The sequence below is a fragment of the Cheilinus undulatus genome, linkage group 7, assembly GCF_018320785.1.
Source record: "Cheilinus undulatus linkage group 7, ASM1832078v1, whole genome shotgun sequence".
NCBI lineage: Eukaryota > Metazoa > Chordata > Actinopteri > Labriformes > Labridae > Cheilinus > Cheilinus undulatus.
Window position 1 is genome coordinate 18,512,664 of NC_054871.1, and position 11,526 is coordinate 18,524,189.

Sequence of the window (11,526 nt, forward strand, 5' to 3'; positions counted from 1 at the left end):
AAGAGTACACATAGAAAATTAATTTAGCATAACAATAAAAATAGCATGGTGGGTTTTAAATATGATGTAGTAGGAAAGGTAAGAACAAAGAGGGCTATATTTCATTTTTATTCTCTGACATTTTGTTCAGACCATAACAATAAAATATAAGGAAGTGGGTTACATTTGTCAAACCAAACACTTACGTTTGATGTTCCTTAAGTTGGGAGTGTGTTTCCAAGATAGTTGCTGCCACATGAGGACCCAGCTTCTCTCCAGCCTGGCTGGGTGGGCAAGAGGGCTTTGGTGAAGTGTATTTAGCAACATCTTTATTTTCTGCCTGCTCTTCTTGTCTCTCTGCCACTGGTTTGCCATTTCTTTCTCTTGATTTAGTAACAACTGCCTGTGAGAAAACAAAATATTTAAAATAGATTAAACTCTAAAAAGTTTCCTAAAGTACTCGTTAAACATTAACTGCCTGAGGACTTTGATTGATGACAGATAGCCATAAGGAATCAGCAGTGTGTTGTACATTTTATTGTCATTTTATTAACTGTATTTAACTGTTTCCTCTGTTTTTACCAAAAGGCATCTTTTTGTTTGTGTTTTTATAAAAAATCATTCTTAAACTTAATTTCTACAAGATTTTAAGATATTTCTATTAACACTTTTGTTTTAAAATGAACTTAAATTGGCTGCTAACTACCTCAGTCCTTGTAGCTGTATTTGTTTCTGGGCGTGAATCAGTAGAATCTCTGTCTGCTTGGTCCTCTTCCTTGTCCGATGGTTTAACAACAGTTTGCTTTTCTTCATTATCATCTTGCACCCCAAAGAGAATTTGTGTCTCATGATAGGTTGTCTCATCTGAATCACACTTTTGAGGCCTTTGTTTAGTCGTTTTGGGAATAGTTGAAGTGGCCTCTTCAGTTGTTACTGGCACTGATGCAGAGTTCAGCAACGGCCCAGAAGGAATGTCACTTGGCTTGTCGGCAGGTATTTGCACCTCATCAGGACTCCCTTTTGTACGTATATCTGCGGTCTCTGTTTGTTGCTCTGTCAGTTTATGACTGACAGATGCGCCAGAAGACTTGGAAACAGGTGGGTTTGGTACTGAAGCTGTCTCACTGCATGGCTGAAGGGTGCTCCCAGGGGCTGTAGAAGACAGCCTCTCTACCTCTTTGCAATGCTGTGCTGTGACTTGTGGACTTTGGGTGACACTTGGTTCACTGACTGTCTCACTGGATGATGAGGGCAAGGCTCTTTTTTTCTGAGTGGCTGGGCTTGCAGTGCTACCTGAAGTGTCCTGGGGTATAGCACCATCTTTGGCTGACCTTAGCTCATCACTAGCAGTCTGCTTCTGAAAACAGTCTAGCCAGTTATCTTTACCATCTGGCCCCTCAGTAAGATTTTGTGCCACTTCTTTTTCTTCATTTGAGGCTGCTCTCTTTAACGGTGAATCGCATTTTTGAGTTGTTTGATCAGATGGCTCAGATGAAGTTGTGCCTCTTTCTTTACCTGATGTTAATGAAGACACAGATGTAGAAGGAATGCCACTTGGTTTGTTGGCAGGATCTTGAAGTGCATTATGACTGTCATTTGTTCCAAGATCTGGGTGAACCTCTTTTTTGTCACTGGCATGTATGCTGGAGGGAGGTGTTGTAGAAACACAAAGGTTTGAAACAGGGACTGCCTCACTGCACAGTTTAGAATTACTCTCAGGGGCTGAAGCGGACGTCTTCTCTTCCTCCTTCCAACTCTCAGTGACGGAGGGGAATGACTCTTCAACTAAGGTTGCTGGGTTGCCTGTGGAGGATGTTGCTTCTTTTTCTGGAGTGGCGGGGCAAGTAGTTTTATCTGATATGTCTTGTGAAGTAGTGCCATCACTGGCTGGTTCTTTGTCATCACTAGCCAGCTGCCCCTAAAAAAATCCAAATTAAAATAGATAAGGAGATACAAACTTACAATGTATATATTTAATAGGCCATGATACTTCTTCAAAAAAGGCATTTACTTCACTAAAGCAGTTGAGAGCTTTACAAACAACAGGCTTACTGGAAATGCATTTGTCAGTGCAATAAAGCTGAACCTTAAAGCAGTACCATTGTTATCATGTTAACAGCCTTCAGTCATTTTTGGTCAGATAAGAATCTTTTTGCCTTATCATGAAACTAAACAGGTTTAATGTTAATGAAAGAGATTATAGTTGGCAGAAACATTTAATTATGTAAATAATGTTACCATGTAAAATGTTTTCTGTTTGATGATTAACACATTTCCACCCATTTTAAAAGCTTGTTCACTGCCCTATATAATTTGGGCGTGAACTAGCCATTCAAAAAGGTTTCACTTTCAGCAACAGGAAATACATGTTACTTGAGATTATAAAACACTGCATGGATATTTTAGAGAAAATCCAAATAGGCAATTGTATTCTTGCTCTTTCACCTCTTTCTGGACAGCATTTTCTTGTGCTCTTGTAACATCTTTTGGAGCTTGATCCTGATCCTCCTTTTGGCTCTTCTCTTCAGCAGAGACTAAAGGTTGATTTGATGACTTAGAGACATCTGCAAATACAAGAAAAATAATTTACATGTATCTTGCAACTGTAAATGTGTCAGTTTTAGTCTTTTTGGTGATCTTCCATACAGTCGGATTTACTGGAGCAAACAAACTGGACTTTTATCTATCAAACTGGTTAATTATAGTGTATCTGAATCTACATGAAGACTATGCATAAGATAGTTACAAAAAAAGACTTATTAAGGTGTATTTAACTCATTCACATATTGGTTAAATGCTAACTTGTTGAGCCTCACAAAGTGACATTTTTTATTAGCACATACAATGCACAAAAATGCACAAATTAGTTAATATAACTAAACTAGATCAAAATTGCAATTTCAGCTGAAATTAGCATGAAAACAGCTGAAAATTGTGGAACAATAGCTGAAAGTAGCATAAAATCTGAAGAGTGCGATAACTGCTCTGTGAAGAGTGAAAAATCATTGCTCAAAATATAGAATTTAGTAAACAAAAAAATTGAACACTGCCTTATTGACAGAGTAGCCTCTTGAGTCTACCTCTTGAGGCTGAACGTGTGTGAGATTGTGTTAAAGATGGTGGAGATATCAGTGTTACTTAACACCGCTCAACCAGAGAGCCAAATTGCTGAAAAATACCTTTGCAAAAGCCACAATGTAAGAGGTGAAAAAAACAGTTTGAAGTACAATAACAATAAGTTAAAGGTGTCAAAATGGTCAAAAAGCAACAAAAATGGGTGAAAAGGCGTGAGAATGGGGACGAAAAGTGGAAAATGGGTCAGAAAGTAGCAAAAAATGGGTGAGAAGTGACAAAAAATTAGTTATAGATGACATGAAATGGTCCAAATGTGGCAAAAATGAGTGAAAACCCCATTGGAAATAAAGTTATTTTGGTTTGAGAAAAAAACTAAATAGTTAAAAAATATAAATAGTATAAAAAAAATGCTGAAAAGAGCACAAGAAGCTGAAGAGTATGATAGTAGAATAGCAAAAATAGCCCAAAGAGAGCCAAAGTTATGAGGAGTTGAAGAAAGTGCAGATTTGTGAAATTTTGCCATCTGTTGTACATTGTTGAACAAAGTTGAATATTTTAGAAATGATAAAAGTTAGAAATGAGTAAAGATATAGCAGTCGAATGATGAAGAAACTGAATTTTTTAAAGTTCAATACGACAAAGTATGAAGGAGGAGATAGCCAGCACGGAAGAAGAAGAATAATAAACATAATGGCCTAAGTGAATATCAATAGTGTGGATGCTTACTCAGCATCCCCACTAAAAAAAACAGTATGGCTTGCAATGAAGTTTAATGGTTTGTCATGAATCAATATAAAATAATGAGATGCACTGAACAGCAAGCCTGTATAAATATCAAATAAACAAAACAAAATACTTTTAAACTCACCTTCTGCACCTTTTTGAATCAAGAGAAATAGTTTGAAGCCACATTCAGGACAAAATTTATATGATCTTTCCACCTGATTTCCACATTCAGGGCAAAACATGATGTACCTGTTTGGACAGATGACATAACATCTTAATGCACTCATTGAGCCTTATCATAATAAGCAAAGCCACATTTGGAGATTTTATCCTGTGAACCTAATTTTTTCCCTGAATAATTTTTACAGAATTTTTTCCTTAATAATTTGTTCCTTTGAAAGTTAATGTAACAGGATGCGACTCCATTTCTAGTTGTTACGTGAATGTGGCCATTTTGTATTTCATTAAGACTAGGATGTCGATCGATTTCTCACTTCTGCCTTTACCGTTTGCCTTGTAGTCTTTGTAAAATGAAAAAATGAATAAACTGTGGACCACAACTAAACTCAACAGGAAGAACGCAGTATACAGAAGTTGAGCTTAATCCTACATTAGAACAACTAGAAGGTTAAATCAATTGTTCTGTAAAAACAACCTACCTTCTTCTTTCTGCTTCCTTTCATGGTTACACTGAGAGGTTGAGCTGATGTCTTGACGTTTTACAGCTTCATGCCTCACTTTCATTTTCCATTTACAGTAAAAAGGTGTTTCCTCTTGGCTTCTTACAAACCGTAATCTATTCCCGGAATCAGTGTGACTTATTGATATTGTGAACTGCTGTGAGACAAGGCCTAGGACCCTGTCCAGAAATGTTATGTAGTTATCAGACCAAATTTGAGAAAGTATTTCACTGTCACATTTGAAGCAACATTCTAGACCATATCAGGCCACATTTACAAAAAAGGAAAATATATACAAAGACTTCTTATCTTTGATGCAACAGATGTACAAGAATTTTACATATATAGAAAGACTATGTTTTTATAAGAAAGTTGAGATCAGTTCTCTTGAACTAAAGTGATCTGGAAGCTACCCATTCACAAATAAATGCTGTGTAAGATTCTAAACACACTACCACTGTTAAAAGACAATTTGAATGAAAATATTTATGACCACTACTAATTTCTAGAAAATAACTTGCAGCATTATTAAGTTGATAACATTTTGTGACATAAATGTGCATCCAGCTACAAAGGAAATTAAAAAACATGCATTCCCAATGTTGGCCATTAGGTGGCCGCAACAATAAATGTAGCACACTTATTATACACTCCTAAATTTATATCCTATCAACAACTATAACACATACAAGTAGCTATACATTAAACTGGACCTATATCACTAAAAAAAATCTGCATACAAAAACAGTTAGACAACAACAAACAACAAACAACTTTATTGGTCCCCCGGGGGAGAAATTGCCTTTCAGTTACATCCCATCCAAGAAACATTAAGCCACACAAGTGGCGCCCCTTTTACTTAGCTGAAAAAGAGAACAAGAGGGAGGAAGGAAGTGGGGGAAAAAAGCAACTCCCAAACTAGGCTCCTGTGGGGGGGGGGGGGGGGTACAGTGTAGAATTTGGAAAAAAACACCTCAGCACATCAAGCCAGCAATACAAGACAACACACCAAGTATCTAAATTAATCAAACAGAATTTACTTCACCCTTTATATTACCAGTGTTTACAAAGTGGCTGTGTGTTATAAACATATAGACTAAATGAACTGCTGTGAAAGTGCAATCAAAAGAATTCAACAAATTGAAGGCTGTTCCTTATCCTAAACTGTAGAATGGAAAACACCAGCACATGGCTATAGGGGAAATAAGTCTGATTAAACCATCTCTTACACCTTAAGATGATCTGTATAAAGTTCAGAAACTAAGAAAAACTGGAACACTACAAGCTGCTAATAGATGGCTGATAGTTCTAGTCTTAGTTTGATGAAAATGGAATGCAAGTAAAAATGAATGAATACTGCTGTCAGGAGGGAGGGGCAGTGGGACACAAATGCAAACCGCAGGTTTCAAAAAGTTATCCTAGAAGGATAACCACTAAATCGCAAGCAATAAATGGGAAAGGGGAGAATACCAAAGCAAAATGATAAGCCAAACCAATAACTCCTGTTCTAATTAACAGTTGAAAAGAGAAACTGAACCACTGCTGCCGTGCAGCTGAAAAGAAACATAGACTTGTTGGGAGAGTGAGACAACTGTCTTCAGAAGAAACTCAAAGATGCCCAGACTGGGGTTCAAGAGAGAAACAAAGAGAAGCTGGTTATATCTCCAACATCAACAACTACCTCTGGGGTAACTAGTAATTTAAATGAAAAATGCTCTGAGGAAAGAGTAGACAGTGCTTGAGAAACTTCACATAAAAATTACACAAGAAAAATCAATCTCTGAGACAATAATGTTTGAAATGTTTCATGTCATTATTCCATCAATAGCCATGCCGAAAAGGTGTGGTGTATTGGGGTGGATTATATTAAACATTTTTACCAACTGTATGACTTCAATGTAGAAAAGCATCAATTGATCTTCAGTTCTGAAAGATATATTAAAGATGAAAACTATAAGCACCATAAAAATAGACTATTGAGGAGAAATATTTGATCATACAGTGTAGTGGCTGATAAATGATACAGCTAGACAAGGGCTATCATCAACAAATTTTTAAATGCTATGTGTTCTGTGTGAAAAAAGAGGTATACGTGCCAGTCAACCTCATTTTTGCCAATTTTTGTGGTGTCTGAAGCCATGTTAATACTAACATTTTATCATTAATTGGGCTGGTGGCTCTCTTATGTTAGACCAAAGAGAAACCATAATTATAGTTGATCCAGTTAGTGCACTGTGTGTGCTATTCCAAACCTGACCAGCAGCTGCCACTAAAGAGCTTTGAATGTGCACAAGCTAAATACAAAAAAACAAATCTTCACAGAGGAGACTTGGAAGATAAATCAACATCTTCGACATGAATGAAACCACTTTATAAGAAAAACTTTCCTGCACTGCCTTTCTTTTTTCATTCAGTCATCCATTTTTCCAAAATATTGTGAAAATGTCTGTTCATAGCTACCACATGGAATGTTTTTTTTTTTTTTTTACCTTTGTTGGCCATATGGACTGATTTTTTGACACCCTGGTTTCAAAACTCTCTCTGAATGTCTCAATATTGCTGAAAACTTGCTGCTTAGCTTCATACATGTTGGTTTTTTACTGTAGATAAGTCATCTGTGTATACCAGAGGTGTTGTGCCTGATGTATTTACATTGTAAAATAAAGATTCTTGCAAAAACCTTATCCACTATTCAATTCTATTTTCTAAGGTCTTTTAAAAGGTAACTGAATATATTATTAATTTGATAGAATAGAAATCTGACTTTGACTGTTCTGTAACCTGAACTGCAAGTAAGAGGAAGAGATTAAAGCACAACTGGAAGAATAACTGAAGAAGAGGAGAAAACTACAGGGAACAAAAACCTTTGAAATGTAATCAAATTCAGCACCAAGGCTTTGCCCAGCCAACTGATATGCCAAAGGGTCTATTTTAATGGCACTGAAATGAAACTGCAGAATAGCCAGAGTTCATGTGGGGGGGCTATTATCTCTTTCAAGAATGCATGCATGCATAACATCCAAGATGGCATTTGTGAGGGAGGAAAATAACACCATTTCTCACTGCCTCTGAAGTCAGTGCTCAAGGACCGTGCTAAATCATATCTCATTGCTAGGCTGAATTGTTGACCGTGATAACAGGCTTGGACTGTGTGTGTGTGTGTGTGTGTGTATGTGTGTATTCAGGGTGTGGGGTGGGTGCTAATCTCAATGCTGGGCTATTAAATCCTGCCTTTCTTTACCACCCACACATCCTCTCCACACACAACACTGCAGTAGCCAGCCAATCACTACCTCTCTCTCCCTTTCAATTGCTCTTACCTGCGTCACTCTGCATGTGTCACCATGGTGATCACTGATGCTCCCCCCACACATTGTCTCTGCCTCTTCCAGTACGAAGATGAAGCCGACTTGTGGCTGATGATGCAGGCAGCCTGCAGACGTCATCACTTCCCTTGGGAAGACGGCCTATTTTTACCACTGGGCACAAAGTATATGGAGCTGCCCAATATATTTATGGAACCACATCTAATCCCAGCCTGCCAGGAAAACATCTCTCCCTCTGCTCTGCTTTGCTCCTTTCATTTATCTCACAAGTCCTGCACCTTCTGGGGCATATTTTTATTCCCTGAATTAAGATGACAGCATTTGAAAAATGATTAGAAAAATCTCAAATTAGTAACTGTGATATCTGTATTTATTACCAGCAGGATTCCAACAAATTTACTCACCTTTCTCAAGGAGGTCCCAGCTAGGATGTCACAGTCATTCTTGTGGAATTAGCCCCAGAGCTGTCAGAGATCCAGTGCTTTTGCTTGACAGCAGATAATGGTGATGGAAGTCAGGATGACATGTCTCTGACTGGACAGGAAGTAGTTTACAATCAGACAAAGGTGGAGAAAGTGCAAGACTATTGTGCTCACGTAAAAGTACAGTAATTTGGGTTAAAATTTACTTCAGTAGAAGTAAAATTAGTGGCCAGTAAATCTAATCTAGTAAAAGTAAAACATTTTTTATTTCTAAGTTATTCCAAGTACAGAGTAGTTACTTTTGATACCTGGGGACATTTTAGAGTAAAATACAATCGTAACTTCTTGGTAACAACATAAGAATACAATTCTGAAACCAGGTTATTTAGGTAATGCCACACCTTAATAATTAAGTTTAATACAACAGCTGTTTTGTGGTGTGACATGGATTCATCCCTTAAACATGTAGCCAAATCCTGAAAAAACTGTCTAATTCCATGTCTTTGTCAGAAAGGTAAAACCTCCTTATTTTGACATTTATGTTTTTATTTTTACTCAGTAGTTGATGCTTTTTAAATATAACGAAATACAACACTTCCCCCAAAACACACTTAAATAAAAGTAAAATTACTGATTAAAAAAACCGTAGATAGTACAAGAACACATAAGAGCTATTCAATTTTAGAAATGTAATGTTATTAGGTATTTACACAAGGGATGCAGGATATTCGAATTCTTTCAATGTCTTAGATGCCAGTGATCAGAGCTAAAACAGACTTAAAACACAATTTAAGGTCTGAGGATGAACCAATTAACACATTCAATCCTTAAAACACAATTTAAAGTGTAAAAAGTATGATAAATTAAGGAAAAGACTTCAGCTGACATAGGTCTGTTGATTCAGTCTTAAACTCCACTAACTTATTTGATTGTATAGTCAATATTTAGGGCTGATAAAGGCAGATCTTTATAGCCAAATATTGGTTGTAAATATCAGCAGAAATTTTACTATCTTCTGATACTGTTATTTCATTGTTTAAGCTTATATCCGCTGATATCAATGCCATGCTGATACTATTGTGCATCCTTACTTTGCACCACTGCAATCAGACTTACATTGGTGCGGTCTTCCATTTTCCACAGTACTGGAAAATCAAAGAGTAAGCCTGCTAGAGTTGCCAATATTAACCTTATTTCAATGTAGAAATATTTAAAGTCAGAGCCATGCATTCAAAGAACTGTTTGGTTAAGTGATATACATTAACACCAATGAAACCAGCTCCAAAAACGTACAACTGTCCTAACTCATAATGAGATTTGATTATCTCTGGATTATTTATGTTTTCAAATACAACACTAATTGTGTTCTGGCAGATAGTGATGAGACTAACCTTTATTACTTTTATTAAAATAAAGATTAACTACTACCCAATACTAACATTAATACAGCAAACTGAAGTACAACTACCCCAACGTTTTAGTTAACCCAAAGTACATCCTCCCACCTAATAATGTAATACTAAAATGGAATGTAGCAAAATCAAGCTGGCTAACGACTTCAGGGGCTAACACCGTCTAAACACTGCAAATCAGCAAAAATTGAGGTCAGACTTCTTTCTACAGTCTATGGGTCAGATAAGGAGTAAGCAGCATCACTTAACAGCGCAAAATAAAATTACTGAATACTGTAAGGATAAACTGACCTTCTGTTTCATACTAGAGTAGTAAAATGGATGTCCCTGTTGTGGTTACTTTCTTTGGTCCTGAGCAGTGACCCTTGCAGTCAACGTTCATGGTCAACCGTACAAACGTTGAGGCTCTGTCTAATTCCCATACATCGCTTACACATGCAATGCAGCTAACTTTTCGGCAACAGGCAAACCGTTAACTGGCTGCAATAAGCAGCGCTACGTAAAAAGCAGTTCATACATATAAAGTGACCGTTGATTTCGTATCAGCTGGCGTTGTAGAACTGTAAGTAACTTCCAGTTTTAACGTGGAAGTAGTTCAAATATGTTAACTTTGGAGCTGCTCCTTTGAAGTCAGCCGTTTACAGCCATTAAGGCTACGACTAATTCCTGTGAAACGACTAGCCTACCGATGGCGTCAATCTCAACCAATACCACTCTACAGAGTAAACCTTCATCTTCTGTCAGCCCAGGACACAAATAAGGAACACACTAAATACATCCATAGTACGCCATTTTCCAGTTGTCTGTATGCTGTAAATTAATCCATCTCTGTAAACTAGAATCGTAAAAAGCCTTAACATCAAAATAGAAAATAACAAGTAAAATACCCCTACCAATAACCACTTGGTATCTCCTGAAACCAATCAATGAATGCTGGACAAGTTAGCAATTATGATATTCTGCACAGCATCCTATCATCACAAAAGTTATACAACAGTTTGCATGTTATATATATAGTTTTCTAATTAAATAAATAAATACGTAATATTATGCTCCAGAAATACGGTTGGTTTTCAAAAGACACTCCGCCTCAAAGGTTAAATTAAAATGGCATGAGACCGTTATATTTTCCTCCATAGAAATTAATTTACATTTTTCTGTTTCATGTTTTTTGTTCCTTTTTGTCAAAAAATGGATGGAAACAACCATGAAAAACAAATCTGAAACCACTGATCATGAAATACTCATTCAGTGGATCATTTACACTGTAGCAGTTAGAAACCAGGGCTGAATACATGAATATTCTAAAATTACTACATTTTTTTATTGTAAATGTAAAACAAACAAATCAAAGCTGAGACAGATAACCAGGCTGGTAAAGCAATAATTTGGCTAATGTTATGAAATATCTTGGTGCAATCTTGGGGTAAAAGAGAGATTTGAGGAAACCTGCTACCAGAAATACATGTATTTAATTCATTAGTGGTGATGAGCTTTGAGAAAATATGACTATTACATGTTTTATCAGGATTTTTACAGCAAATTTTTAACTGAGACAATGTGTGGGCCTGGCAAAGTTCTGCAGTCAAGTATGTGAGTGTCTGTGTGTGGGCAGAATTTTTTTTTTTTTGTTTTTTGCCAACCAACAGAGAGCATATATTCTCATTCACACGCACATAGACAGTTTATGCATGGGGTTCCCACATCCTCTACGAGTATGGAACTTCACCTACGCAGTGTAAAAACGTCATGAAGCACAGTGGAGCAGGTTAGTGGGACTCACGCAAGGATGTGCATACTCCTACTACTCAGGATTGATACTGAATACTGGAAAACCAATGATCAAAGACAAAATTCTGTATTTTCTAAACATCTAACCCTGCATAAATGTTGTTCAGACAGGCAT

The 11,526-nt window shown here is 36.8% G+C and overlaps 1 protein-coding gene across 2 annotated transcripts in view; it reads right to left on the minus strand.

The window, feature by feature from the left end:
• Nucleotides 1–4,458, minus strand: part of LOC121512013 (E3 ubiquitin-protein ligase rnf213-alpha-like) — a 75,788-nt gene extending 71,330 nt beyond the window's left edge. For both annotated transcript variants that reach the window (XM_041790958.1, XM_041790957.1), the window contains exons 1-5: nt 4,440–4,458; nt 3,923–4,029; nt 2,425–2,543; nt 686–1,897; nt 186–382 (exon numbers count right to left, since the gene is read on the minus strand). In XM_041790958.1, the coding sequence (XP_041646892.1) occupies nt 186–382; nt 686–1,897; nt 2,425–2,543; nt 3,923–4,022 (1,628 nt within the window). In that variant the 5' untranslated portion in view covers nt 4,023–4,029; nt 4,440–4,458. The remainder of the gene's footprint in view (nt 1–185; nt 383–685; nt 1,898–2,424; nt 2,544–3,922; nt 4,030–4,439) is intronic.
• Nucleotides 4,459–11,526: the final 7,068 nt, after the last annotated feature.